The 14,997-nt window shown below is 40.9% G+C and overlaps 1 protein-coding gene across 1 annotated transcript in view; it reads left to right on the top strand.

Annotated features, from left to right (window-relative positions):
- The first annotated feature begins 2,958 nt into the window (after positions 1 to 2,958).
- smg8 (SMG8 nonsense mediated mRNA decay factor) overlaps positions 2,959 to 14,997 on the top strand; it is an 18,382-nt gene continuing 6,343 nt past the window's right edge. The window contains exons 1-3 of the mRNA XM_020518831.2: positions 2,959 to 4,564; positions 9,431 to 9,576; positions 12,077 to 12,961. Of these exons, the coding sequence (XP_020374420.2) occupies positions 3,052 to 4,564; positions 9,431 to 9,576; positions 12,077 to 12,961 (2,544 nt within the window). The 5' untranslated portion in view covers positions 2,959 to 3,051. The remainder of the gene's footprint in view (positions 4,565 to 9,430; positions 9,577 to 12,076; positions 12,962 to 14,997) is intronic.

Raw genomic sequence — 14,997 nt, 5'->3', positions numbered from 1 at the left:
AGCGCACACAGACACAAACACACACACACCCCTTTTGAGGCTTGCAGTAATCTACTAACCTACAATAATAATGTTATCCTCTGATATTGAGATTATTGACCTTTTACTCCTAGGTTTTCTGTCTTGATTTGCCTCCTGTATTATTTAAATTCCCTCTTATTTCTTAGCATATTTTTTCTTTTGCCTTCCACCAAATTCACCAAAACTACCTACTATAACCAGTATTTATAAGCTATGGGCACCTCTTCCATCAAGCCTTCTTAAAACGTATTGAATTGTTTCTGAAGAAGGGTCGAGGCCTGAAGCGTCAGCTTTCCTGCTCCTCTGATGCTGTTTGGTCTGCTGAGTTCATCCAGCTCTACACCTTGTTATCTCTTATCCTTGAATTGTAGCTAAGTCTGCTAACACAAGCAGCTTCTGAAACTTAATCCATTGACCCGGGGAGACTTGGTCAGTTAGACTAGTTGGGCTGAAGGGTGTATTTCTGTGCTATTTAATTCGATGACTAGCCTAGGTGGCAAGTATTGCTGGTTATTTATCTTGCAACTGAGTTTGAGCCTGCCCTCGTGCAATATTCATTTAATTTATAATCCCATCAGATATGTACATAGTTTCCTTCCATTGGGTGACGATTTTTCCTTAAGCATCAGAGAATCACGCTTGATTTTTTTTTTTTCTCTTCCCCCACATACACACACAATTCTCTTTTGTCTGAGCAATCCTTATTTTCATTCTCTTCAGTCTATTTTCACCCATGGCAAAAAATCAATGAAATACTTGAGACTGTTGCCATGATGAGAGAAGATGAATTGATAGCATCTAATTGTCAGAAGTGAACTTCAAGCTGATTACATTATCTTTCTTTCTGTACTATTCTCAGTTGGAGTTTGATCTTGTACTTGTCCAATGGATAACTAGACAGTGAAATTACTTGTGCTTCATGTTATGTTTTCTTTTAATGGATAAAATCACCAATATGGTGGATTGAGGAGAAAATAATTTCTTGTTTGGAAATCTAAAGCAACTGAATTCAAATGCCAGCTATTTAAAGCCAAGTCAATAGACTTTAAAATCCCACATGCCTGGCCTCAACATTGTTTATGTCTTCACTTAGATGATTCTGTGAAAGTGTGAGACTCAGTAATTGCATCATTTAATAAAATCTGTATTGTTTTAGTCATTCATGAGATGTGGTGTTACTGGCCGAGCCAGCACTTATTGTTACATTGGGCCATTATTAGCCATACCAGGTATGCGTGGCAGTTTTTCCTAAGTGGGCAATAGTGAACCTGCTCGGTTTATATAACAATCAACAATGGTGACGTGGTTACCCTTAGGTTAGACATTTTTTATTCTAGATTTTTCTAAGTTTAAATTTCAGAATCTGCCATTATGTGATTCAAACACACATGCTCAGAACATTAATTTGAGCATCTGGATTATGAGTCTAATGATATTACATGATATTAATGTAATATCATTACATGATATTACTACCTTCCATCAATGTAGAGCTCGTATGTTTTTGTCTCCTCCTTCAAGAACTGAAAGTTCAACCTTTTTGATTATTTCCCCTTATTACAATAGTAAACACATTTCTGAAAGTACTTAATTCATTGTTAAATGTTTTGGGACACACTCTGCTTATGAAAGGTGCTATGTGAATACAGGTATTTCCACAACTAAAACATCAAAGCCTCCCCCAAGAGGGTGCAGCAAGCAGGTTTGAATAGTAACATGCAAAAGGAATTTGGATATACAATTGGGGAGAAGATCTGGGAGAGTGCCTGGGAGCAATTAGTAGTTCCTCCAAAAAGTTAGAACAGGTAAAATGGCCATGAACTACAAGATAACACGGTTCCAAAACATCAGTATCTAGCAAAGGAAATAATATCACTAAATTAACGTGTATAGGTTTCATGATTATGCTGACAATGTGCAGTTAACCTGGTTACAAATAGTAATCCGACACTTTGCAGATACCAGGGAGAGCTGGTGCTCCAGTTTAAATAAAACTGGTCTAAACGCACACAATGGTGAAATGGCAGAGGGGTATGCAGTGACTGTAAAATAATATCCAGTAGAATTTGATGTCACGAAGAGAGGGTAAGAGGAGAAAAGCAGCTTTGAAAATTTCATTTTAATACTTTCTTTCCTGTCTAACTCTGGAAAATCATTTAATGTTTTCTGGAGAATATTTCTCAAACATTATATAATGTATTTATGATTTCCTAAATTAGAAAAAAAAGGTTGGTACACTGCGGTATGATGTACTAGCTAAGTGCTCTTTCCAAAGGAGCTGTTTGAACCACAGCTTTTGCCAATGAATAATTCATATTCGAATCGTGGAATCCATTCTAAATGTGATAATCAGTAGCTTTTCAACCATCGTCAAACTATCCTATGTTCTCTTTAATTGTAACTTCCTCCCTATCCCTCAATGACTTGCGCTAGATTATTACTTATTTTTCCATATTTTATGGGTAAATATGGATTTTTAATTGCACTATTGTGACTTGTAAACGATCCTGTGCAATTGTGAAAATATTTAGTCTTATTCAGGTAAGATGTCCTGCAATAATGATGGATTTTTTAAAAATGAGTTATTTTTTAACAGACCTTGTTAACATTGGGAAAATATTAAGAGTAAGACTTATGATCAGCTATCGTGACGTTTTAAACCTGTTATTATGAGTAATTTCACGCCCAATGGTTGACTTTGCCAGGTCTATCAGCTATCATTTTTCTAAAAAATATTTTTCTGGACATTAAAAATGCTACAGTTAGCAAAAACATTTTGTGGTTTAGTGCCGAGAGACCTGGAAGCTCGATCGATACAGAAAGGGGAAAATAAGTTGGGTGGGAGTTTGGGGAAGGAGCTGGGAAGCGAAGAAGTAATCTAACTATTCTCCCCTGGTTTCTGAACCAGAAATGAAAGTCAGGGTTTTGATTCCGGCCGGATGAGATGAACGGCGGGACTAGCTGTCGGGAACGGTTGTGGGCGCAGCGGTTCCTCCGCCGGACAGGGTTGAAGACGGGACGGTGCGCAAGATGGCGGCGGCCAGGGCGCTGGGGGCCGTATTGGCCTCGGATGGCGAAGAAGCGGCCTGGAAGGATGAGGAGATGTGCGTAGTGGGGATATTCGGAAAGACGTCGGAGTTAAGCGCGCAGAAACACGCCATCATCAACACCTTGTGCGACAAGCCGGTCTTTCCCCTCTACCCGGGGCTGCCCGGCGGCCATCATCAGGGCAACAACTTACTGCAGTGCTACTACAACCAGGATAGCAAAGTCCTCTACCTGCTGCTCACCGCCGTCTGCGACCACCAGCAGCTGCTGCAAGCCTGCAGGGCCCTGGCCGACGATGTTTCCCACGCCGAGGCCCATGAGTTCTGGAAAGGCGAGGAGAAGCTCCACTGCATCCACCTGCTCTATCTCTTCTCGGTCTCCCACATTCTCCTTCTGGTCCACCCCACCTGCTCCTTCGACATCACTTACGATCGTCTTTTCAGAGCCTTGGATACCCTCAGGCAAAAAGTCCTTGGCTACCTGAAGAACGCGATTAAGGATTGCCCGGTGGGGAAGGAGTGGAGATTGAACTGTAGACCCTGCCCCCCGAGACTCCTGTTTATTTTCCAGCTCAACGGGGCGTTGAAGGTCGAGCCCAAGGGTCTCGACCCCTCAAACCTGGATAAGCCCAAGAAACATTCCCCAAAGAGGAGGCTCCAGCATGCCTTGGAGGATCAGATTTACAGAATTTTCAGGAAGAGCAGGGTTCTGACCAACCAGAGCATTAACTGTTTGTTCACTGTCCCTGCCAACCAGGCATTTGTTTACGTGCTGGCTGGGCAGGAGGACGACCCGATCAGTATGTTGATCGGGCAGCTCAAAAGCACTTGTGCCATCAGGGAGCAGGAGTCCCTCCCTTTGCCTGGATCTCGGCGCTATCAGATGATGAGGCATGTCCGCCAGCCATCCTTCATACTGGAAAGCAACCTCAACAGTTCCAGTGGGCAGCTGGTGGACTGCACCCTGAAAGAGTTCCTGTGGCAACACGTGGAGCTGGTTCTGACAAAAAAAGGATTTGAGGATAGTGTAGGGAGGAACCCACAGCCATCACACTTTGAACTTCCTGCCTATAAAAATTGGCTAACAGTGGCTTCAAAACTCTATGATGTTATGCTAAGTGGAAAGGATGAAGAACTTGGATTTCTTACTGGGGACCTTTCCTCCAAGATCCAAGGTCAGCTGAAAGGTCTTGACGGGTTCTTGGATGCAGATAATAAGTTTTCAGAAAATCGTTGCCAAAAGGCCCTACCTCTGGCTCACAGTGCCTACCAGTCAAATCTACCTCACCATTACACCACGACTGTCCACAAGAACCAGTTAGCACAGGCCCTACGTGTCTACAGTCAACATGCCCGTGGGCCAGCCTTCCAGAAGTATGCCATGCAGCTGCATGAAGACTGCTACAAGTTTTGGAGTAATGGGCACCAGTTGTGCGAAGAAAGAAGCTTAACGGATCAACACTGTGTTCACAAATTCCATCTACTGCCTAAACCGGGTAAGTCATAAATTAGAAGCTTTCATCTTGGTTGGAATAGGAAAGAGACTAAAGAATGGTAAATTATTAGTGAATTTCTCACAAATACAGACACCACGCACAATTGTAGCAAAGTGAGAGGGACAGGCATTACTTTGTAATGTTTATATCCACACTGATGTTTGAGATATACTGGCTTATTGTTTCAGCCAAAAGAAGTTTACATACAACAGGAAACTGAGTGTGGATTTGTATTGAAGTTGTAATTAGCAGCAGGTGCAGTAAGGACTTTATGGTCAAATGCCTATCACTGTGCCTTGAACCAGCTTTATATTGAGAGTTTAGGATTACGAATTGAAGTGAAGCAACCCTATGATTGCTATAGAGTGGCTTTGTAGTATAATTGAATGGTTAAGACTGTCTACGTTGATGAGAATCTTGATTTTCAATAGCACAGCAGCACAGAGAGTGTTCATGATGTACCACACCAATAAAATACTAAGACTGTTGATTGTGACGTATGAAACCCAATATTCTTTACAAAGGTTAATAAATCATTCAAATAATCTAAGAATCTAAAGTGCTTCATATAAGCTTTTGTTTGCAATTGAGTAGTGTCATCTTCTGGTATTAGATCAGCAGTGAATAAATTGTGAGGAATAAAATTGAATTCAGCAACTCTGATTATTTGTAGCTCATCCAGGAAAACAAATATAACATAAATGCAGCCATTTTCTCCTAAATGCTCACTGTTTCGTGAACATATTTCAAGGAAGGTAATTCTCCTCCTCCCTAACCCATTTCACCGAAAGTGACCCCAATCTCTCAGTTGTGGTTAGAACTTAAAACCATCTAACTGACCTGGTATGCTGGTATATTTGGAGTCGGCATAATTGCAGGTTTTGTACCATTCAGTAGAAAAATGTAGTGCTAACATGGAATATTTAAGCAGTTAAAAATAGTTTTCCATATGTTGTTAATATTTACATGGTGCTAGGAGTCAGTCGAGTCATGTTTGCATTGTTATTAACATTAATTATAGAGTAGAAAGTGTTGATATCTCATCATCCATACATGGGAGACCAATTTCCAGATTCGTGGAAGTCTTGCAAAACTCCGGTTGACTGGGAGGGCACAAGCTGACGGCTCATCTAGTAATTAAGTCTGAACTACAGAAGACTGAGCATAGGGACTGACCAGTAGAAGTTGAAGACAAAAGACCAGTACAGGAATAAGAAGAAGCACCAGAGCTGTGTGAAATTGGCAGCAAAAGTAAGACCTTTAGAGAGGTTGAGACCCAGGAGATCACCCATCCCACAATGGGGAAGTCCCAGAAACATTTGCTTCCTTTACACCAGGTATTTCTTGCAATTTTTTATGATCTTTGAGGGATGTGGGAGGGCATAACTGAAGTAAAATGTTATAGTGCAAACACAGAGACAATGCAGTAATTCCCTGCATAAGTGAATCAGTAACTTAGTCAGTGAGAGATGATGTGTAAGAACCATGTGTGTTTCCTTGAGGACAAGTTGGATAGCCACTCTGACTCCACCTCATCATCAATTGGCAGGTTGCAGAATATCACTGGCAATTGTACAGTATTTGTAAACTGCTTGCCCAATTTGAAAAAGCAAAATATTGTGGATCCGAATGAAAATTTTTAGGTACACTCACCAAGGAAGGCACCATCTGTGGAGAGTGAAACAGAGTTAACATTTAGATTGATGAGCTTTCACTAGAACACTGGTGATTCTGTACCAGAAATTTGTTCTTATTCCCTCCCTTTCCCAGACTTTTGCCCTTGTTGGCGAGAGACCAGGAAAAGTCCTCTCATTGCCCAAGGGCCAATAATGTACCAACAATACAGCCTGGCTGTCTAATGTACATTGTCTTGGGTAATATTTCTTCTGAATGAAGCTTTGAATCAAAACATCAAGGTGAGCATTAACAACAACTTGCATTTATATATCACCTTTAACATTGTTAAAAGATCCCAAGGTGCCTCACAGGAGTGATTATCAATCAAAATCAGGGATCTGTTTAAAGAAATACGTGCTTAGTCCAGTCCTGCCTAAATCGTTTACTCAAACAGTAATACCACAAAAATATTGCCAGACATTCATTTCCTAGAATTTTAGAAAAGTGGCACAGAAGGAACTGATTCAGCCCATCGTGCTTTTCCATTTCTTTGATCAGATTATTCAACTAATTACAATAATACAAACATACAAATTAGGATCAGGAGTAGGCTTCAAGCTTTCTGATATTTGATTTTAAAAAACAGTTTAAATTTGGAGTTGCAAATTCAATTTAAAGAACTGTGGATGCTGGAATTGTAATAAAATCAGAAATTGCTTGAAAAACTCTTCAGGTCTGTGAAGAGAAAGCAAAGCTAACATTTCGGGTCCTTTTTCAGAAATTCTCCCTCCCCCCACCCCTTTTCTAGCATAGATACCAACCTTTTCTTAGCTACAATCAGATCTGAAAAAAGGTCACTGGACCTGAAATGTTAACTCTATTTTCTGTCCACACTCATAGTCATAGAGTAGTACAGTGTGGAAACAGGCCCTTCGGCCCAAATTGATCCATGCTCACCATGGTGCCCACTCGGCTAGTTCCAATTACCCGCATTTGGTCCATATCCCTCTAAAACAGTCTCATCCATGTACCTATCCAAATAATTTTTTAAATGTTGCTGTTGTACCTGCCTCAACCACTTTCTCCACCAGCCCATTCCATACACGCACCACCCTCTGCATGAAGAAGTTGCCCCTCAGGTTCTTCTTAAATCTTTCCCCTCTCACCTTAAACCTATGTCCTCTAGTTTTCAATTCCCCATCCCTAAGAAAAAGACTATATGCAATCATCCTATCTATGCCCCTCATGATTTTATACACCTCAGTAAGGTCACCCCTCATTCTCTACGTTCCAAGGAATAAAGTCCTATCCTGGCCAACCTCTCCCTATAACTTATGCCTACTAGTCCTGGCCACATACTTGTAAATCATCTTTGCACTCTTTCCAGTTTAACTATGTCTTTCCTATAACAGGGAAACATGCTGCCAGGCTGCTGAGTTTTTCCAGTGATTTCTGATATTTGATAAGATCATCACTGATTTATCATTGACTTCAACTCCACTCTCCTCCCCGTATTTTTAAATTCTTGACTAACGAGAGTCAGTCTACCTTTGTCTTAAAAATACTCAATGATCCCACCTTCACCTTTCTCTGGGGAAGAGTTTCGTAGACCCACGACCCTCTAAGAGAGCAAAATTCTCTTCATCTCAAACTGAATTGGGAGACCCTTATTTTGAAGCTCTGTCTTCTAGTTCTAACCTCTCCCACAAAGGAAAACATCCATTCAGCATCCATCCTGTCAAGTCCCCTCATCTTATGTTTCAGTAAGATCACCTGTCATGGTCCAGAACTTTAATCGGTACAGGCTCAATCTATCTAACCTTTCCTCATAAGATAACCCCAGGAGCTAGTCAATTGAAACATGTTTGAAATGTTTTGAATGCTGTTCAAAGCCGAACACAGTATCCAAATGTAGTCTCACCATGCCATGTGCAACTGTAGCAAAACATCCCTACTTTTATATTCCATTCTTTTCACAATAAATGACAACAATCAATTTGTCTTCCTAATCACTGTGTTGTACATGCATATCAGGCCTTGATACCTCAGAATTCTGAAATCTCCCTCCATTTCAATAATATGCTGCTTTTCTGTTCTTCCTGCCAAGGTGTCCTGTAACCATTGATGTCCTTTAGAGAATGACATCTATGTTTACCTAGTTCCACATGTGATTCCATACCCAAAGCAATGTGATTGACTCTTAATTGCCCTCTGAGAAACTAAGGATGGGCAATAAAAATGATGCCTAGTCAGTGATGCCCACATTCTGTGAATAAATAAAAAGAATTGCCTAATCTGCTGAATTTTCGCCCACTCAATTATTCTATTTACATCCCTTTGCAGATGGCTTATGTTATCTTTATAATACAAAGACAGGTAGAAATATAAGCCATCAGCAAATGTAGCAACCATATATTTGGTCCCTGCATCTATGTCATTAGAGTTTGTAAATAGTTGAGGCTTCATCCTCATCCCTTATCTTGTGGCACACTGCTCATTATAGCTTGTCAACCTTGTGCAATGTATCCCTATTCTGTATTCTCTGTTAGCTAACCAATCCTCTATCCGTTCTCTAATTTATAACGCTGCAATTTATTTTCCTTGAGTATTCATCCAATTCCCTTAAACACTATTGAATCTGCTTCTGCTGTGTTTTCATGCAGCACATTTCAGATCACAGCAACTCTGTTTAAAGAAAAATATTTCCTCAATATCCCTCCAGTTCTTTAGCCAATTGCCAGCAAAGTCCAGTTACTGACCCTGTTACTACTGAAACAGTTTCTCCTCGTTTATTCTATCAACCCTTCAAGATGTTGAATACCTCCATAGAATCTTCCCTTAACTATCTCTGCTGTAAGAACAACTTCAGTTTGTATAGTGTATCCTCATAACTGAAGTTCCTCACTCCCAGTTAGAGCAATGCCTTGCTGCATGGATATTACTGACTCTGCGTGGAATTTACATTTGCCTACATTATATTGCTGCCCTTTATAAGTAGTTAATTGTCTTATTGAAACTTTCTTTTTGAGACATTTTGATTTTAGAGTGGAATGTAAGTACAAGTAAAACATCATCATTAACTAAGCCTGTGTTGCATGCCCCTTTCACCCTTATTGAGGATGAATTGAAATGTTATAATAAAAGGCATATTGAATTATTCTTGAATACACTTTGTTTTGTGTGTGTCTGTCTGTGTGTATGTGTTTGTGTGTCTGTGTGTGTCTATGTGTTTGCCTCTCTCTCTTGCAGGAGAAAAACCAGAGCCTGACAGGAACCCACCCGTGCTGTATCACAACAGCCGTGCTCGCTCCACCAGCTCCTGCAACTGTGGCCGCAGGCAAGCCCCTCGAGATGATCCCTTCGACATCAAGTCAGGCAATTACGATTTCTATCAGGTATGGTAGGCATATCTATCTCCCCGTAGCTGTAGACCAATATATGGACGAGGAGGCATATATTTTTTGAGATACTGTGTCCATTCAATTTCTGTCTCAATCACTTAGTTCCTATGGTACACAGTGAAGAAAGTGAGGAGAGCATCTTCTGGCTGGTCTTTTGAGCCTGGCGACATGCTTCGTATTCTGTAGAATAAGTACAGAAATAAAAGAGAGACTTAGATTTATGCGAAGCTTTCATGACCCAAGGATATCCCAAAATGTTTTAGAGCAAACAGTGATGTGTAGTGACTGTTCTAATGTAGGAAGCACAGAAGCCTCATTTTTTTGTATTGCTTCATGCACAGCAAGGTGCCAGAAATGGCATCAAATTCATGACCAGGTAATCTGTTTTCTAATGGTGTTGGTTGAGGGATGAATATTGCCAAGATTGCTTTTTCATTCACTTGAGGGCGCAGGTTGGGCCTGCTGAAAGATTCCACCACTGACAGTGCAATATCCACTCGGGACTTGCACTGAGCTATCAGCCTGGAGTATGTACTCTGGTTCTGGAGTGCATGATGAACCCACACCCTTCTGATTCAAACAACTGAGTCAACAACCATTGAACCAAGGATAACATCTCAATCCTGGCTGACATTTGAGTGCAGTACTGAGAGTGCTGCATTGTCCAACTGCTAGTCTTCAGTGAATATCTTATAGCAAGGCACCTTCTGCTTCTTGAGGGACGTGGGTGAATGTTAAAGATCTCAAAGCATGCTTCGAAGAAGAGCAAATGTCCTTGGCCATCCTTTATCTCTCAAAAATACAAAAATTGAAACAGGTCAGCTACTGAGATGACGTTTAGCCTGACTGAAAAACCCCTGAGCTAATGGCATAATGTCAGGATAGGAGTCTAGCCATTTTGGAGGAGATAATAAGTTTCTTACTGTGAATCTTTGTATTTCCTACCCTAGAGAACAGTGGATGATGAAATAAACACAGCGAATGCTGGAGAAGCACAGCAGGTCTGCAGTATCCAGAGAGAAACAGAAACTGAGTTAACATTTCAAATCCAGTATAACTCTTCTTCAGTTCTAAAATGTTAACTCTTTCTCTCTTCGCAGATGTCGCCAGACTTGCTGAGTTTCTCCAGCATCCTCTGTGTCAGTGCAAGATTCCCAGTGTCCATATCAGTCTTAAAAACAAAATGTTGGAGAAATTTAGAAGGTCTGGCAGCATCTGTGGAGAGTGAAACACAGTTAACATTTCAAGTCTAATGAGTATTCATCAGAACTGAAAGAGAGTTCTAAGGTTTTGGAGTAGATCTGTAGCTCGGGTTGTGGGTGTTGAGGTTGGTTGGCTCGCCGAGCTGGTTGGTTTGAAAGAGAGTTGGAAATGTGATCGATGGATTTCACGCTTTTGAGAAAGGGAGCAGGGCAAATGGAACAAAACAGAGATCAGGAAAAGATTAAAGATCAAAGGTGACATGGAACAACAGGCAAAGGGAGTGGTAATGTTTCTAAAGAAGAAATAAAGTCTTGGTCCAGCACATAAGTGAATCCCAGGTTAATACCAGCCACCTAAATACAATTAATATACAATAAATATTGGGGATCAAGTGAGAAAGAAAGTTGATGTCAACGACCACCTTTGAGGACCCATATGGCTTAGTCTTGCTTTTACTTCTCTTGTTCTTAATCAGCAACATCCCATTATTGTGTGTTAATATGCAATGGTGTTGCATTTATTCACATAAGAACAGTAATTTGCACAACATGACTATCTTGTGATGAAACACTTTGCAAAGAGATAAAGTCAGGTGTTTCATAAATGCAAAATTTTTGCCTGAAAATGTGTGATCTAGAAGTTTATGAAGAACTTTTAACTATAGAGGGATATTTGTGTCCAAATACTTTCTGGCAAGAAGATAATTCTTCAAAACCTCTCTTAAATCCTCTTTCCCTCCCTTTTGCAAACAGTTCCTCAAGCTCCTCTTAATTATCATTTAATTCCCCTGACACCTTTCTGGTGAATCTAGAATAGTAATGTTATAAAATAATATCAACAAACTTTGACAGAGATATTAGGAAAGGCGACCAAAACATTTTTAAGGAGTGTCTTGAAAGAAGAGAGAGGTGGGGAGGTTTCAGGAAGAATTCCACGTTCAATGTCTAGTCAACTGATGACATTGTTGTCAGTGAAATTTGGAGATATGCAATAGGCCAGAATTGTTGGAGAAAAGCTGCTTCCGGGCGATGTAAAGCTAGAGGTGGTCACAGAAATATGAAGGGAGGAGGGCATAGAGAGATTGGGAAACAAAATGAGAATTTTGAAGTTGAGTTATTATCAGCATAGGAACCAGTATAGATCAACAATAGAGGAGTGATGTGTGAACAAGATGTGGCGAGAATTAGGATGCAGGCAACAGAGATTTGAATGAAAGCAGAATGTATTTGAATGCTAAATGTGGGAAAATTGTAAACCAAGTCATCTAATTTGTTGTAAAATGCCTTTGCAGCTTCAAGAGGAGAAATGCTGCGGGAAACTCGAGCACTTCTATTTTCCTGTCTTCCAACCCAGCACTCCCGACCCAGCTCCAGCCAAAAACGAATCAACTGTATCATCACTGCCCCCGCAAGAAGGTGAAGGGGAGAAAATGAAAGAAAAAGAGGCTCAGACCCAAGGAGAGAGCACTAGTCTCAGTCTGGCACTCAGTCTTGGACAATCCACAGACAGTCTGGGTACATTTCCCCCTGATCCCCATGCAGGGGGAGACAATCCTGATGCGCATGGCCAGGGAGGGGAGGCTAAAGTAGAAAAGAGACCCAGTCTTGTGGATCGACAGGTATCAACAGTGGAATATCTGCCTGGCATGTTAAATTCCAGCTGTCCAAAGGGACTTTTACCTAAATTTTCAAGTTGGTCCTTCGTCAAGCTGGGCCCTTCCAAAGCTTACAACTTCCACAGGGGCCTGGACCAGAGTGGCTTCATTCCTGGAACGAATTACCTGATGCCTTGGGACATAGTCATCAAAACCAGGTCAGAGGATGAAGTGGACATGGACAGTAATTCCTGGCCTGCTCCCAACAAATCTGTACCAACCAAACGGGCTACCAACGTGATTGGCCGAGGCAGGCGGAGGGATGACATCGCGCGGGCGTTTGTTGGCTTTGAATATGAGGATTCACGGGGTCGCAGGTTCATGTGCTCGGGGCCAGAAAAGATTATGAAGGTAATGGGGAGTGGGCCAAAAGAGTCTGCCATCAAAGCCCTCTCCTCTGACATGCCCCTGTACATCCTGTCTCCATCTCAAGGCCGAGGTCTTAAGCCGCACTACGCCCAGCTCACAAGGCTGTTTATTGTGGCTCCTGATGCCCCGTTACAGATTGTACTCACGCCACAGGTAAGATTCTAGCTACAGAAGTGTTTATCTGTGCCCTGTAGGCTTGTCAAGTTAGAAATCTATCTGAAATCCAAGGGGTAATAACAAAAGAGGAATTTGAAAGTGGAAATTCAATTGACGGCTTTGAGATAAGCTCGTGAGTCATAAAAATGGGACTTGTATACAACCTCTACCTTGAGGCCTGGGACTAGATCAGTTTAAATAATTGCTTTTTGTTTCTTGTGATAGTGAATATAATAAAATGTAGGTATTGTCATCATTAAGTTGCCAGAGTTAAAAAAGCATCATGTTGTGTGAAATGTGTGAAATTAACATATTGAATCTGCCCATCCAAACCCGCAGTTTGTCTGAAGAGAGGAGTTTGAGTGACATACCAATGACACACTAAAGTAGCTGTGATAACATGTCTGCAAAAGTAATAATGGGCAGCTTGCCACCTTAATGGTAATCTGGGGTGAGTATCAAATGTGGGCCTAGACAATGACACCCTCATCCCGTGATTGAGTGAATAAAAAGTTGACTTCGGTGTCATCATTTATGGTTCTCTTAAACTGCCCACACTCAGCTGATGGAGATAGAATTGGTAGAGAAACTGCAGAGTCACCTAGTGACCAGATCCTACGATTAAATTGTGACAGTTGACCTGGCACAATTGAATGGAAATGTTAACTAAGTAATTTGCAATGTAAATGTTGGCACAAAAGTGTAGGCAAAAATATATGATAACAGGTTAACTAAGACTTTTGATAGCATGATGTGACAACCTTTGACCCAGAAACAGTATTGTAAAGAAAATTTGTAATTTCTTAAAAAGGCCTTTGAAATCTTTAATTATTTTAAGATATTTGAAAGGACTTTTAGGGGATGGCATCAACTGTAATTTTCATGAATATTAAAAAATTACTCATCTGTGTGATCTGGTCACCCTTGTAGAAAGTAAAACTGAAAGCTGTGTGGCCAAGACAGAAGAGGGCTGCAACAGACAGAAGAACAGTGAAATATTTACAAGGAGGTGTGTGTGTGTGTGTGTGTGTGTGTGTGTGTGTGTGAAATATAGTTAAAGAAGTCAGGTAACTTAAGACAGGGTTAGAGCAGGGATTGTGAAATGGACCATTTGATTGCACTTAGATTTACCAAAGCAAAACAAATTGTTTAATGGGGTTTGTTAAACGGTCAAAGTGAAGGAGTCTTTGGGGAATCTGTGCTATTTAGACTTCTGTGAACCTAGCTAAGGTGCCACATGCCTGCAGACAATGATGCAGCATACAAATCGGGAACAGGCCATCCAACTCCTCAAGCCTGTTCCACCATTCGAGAAGATTATGGCTGATTTGATCGTTACATCAAATGTATAGTCCTACTCACATCTTAATAACCTTTCAATCCGTAGCTTAACAAGAAACTATCTATCTCTGCCCTAAAAATATTCAAGGACTCCACTTCCACCTCTTTTTCAAGAAGAGAGTCCCAAAAACGCACGACTGTCTAAAAGAAAAGTTTGTCACCCAATCTCTGTTTTAAATGGGTGATACCTGATTTTTAAACAGTGACAATCACCCCCTCTCCCCAACTCACTTATAGATTCTTCCATAAGAGGAAACATTCTCTCCTCATCTGCCCTGTCAAGGTCCATCAGGATTTTATGTTTCACTCAATTCACCCCTTACTCCCCTAAACAGCATCAGATACAAGCCAGTCTGTACAACTTTTTCCCCCTAAGACAACCCACCCATTCCAGATATTAGTTGGGTAAACTTTCTCTGAACTCCCTCCAATATCCTCCTTAAATAAGTTGACTGACAATGTGCACAGTTATCTGGATTTGTCTCACTAGTGTTCTGTTTAATTCCTTAACTTTCATACTCAGTTTCCCTCATGATTAATGATAACATTCTGTTAACTATTCTAAATACTTGCTGAATCTACATACTAACGTGAGATAGTAGGAACTGCAGATGCTGGAGAATCCGAGACAACAAGGTGCAGAGCTGGATGAACACAGCAGGCCAAGCAGCATCATAGGAGCAGGAAGGCTG

Source organism: Rhincodon typus, chromosome 26 (assembly GCF_021869965.1).
Source record: "Rhincodon typus isolate 14 chromosome 26, sRhiTyp1.1, whole genome shotgun sequence".
In the NCBI taxonomy this organism is placed as follows: domain Eukaryota; kingdom Metazoa; phylum Chordata; class Chondrichthyes; order Orectolobiformes; family Rhincodontidae; genus Rhincodon; species Rhincodon typus.
This window is presented reverse-complemented; position numbering and strand designations above follow the sequence as displayed.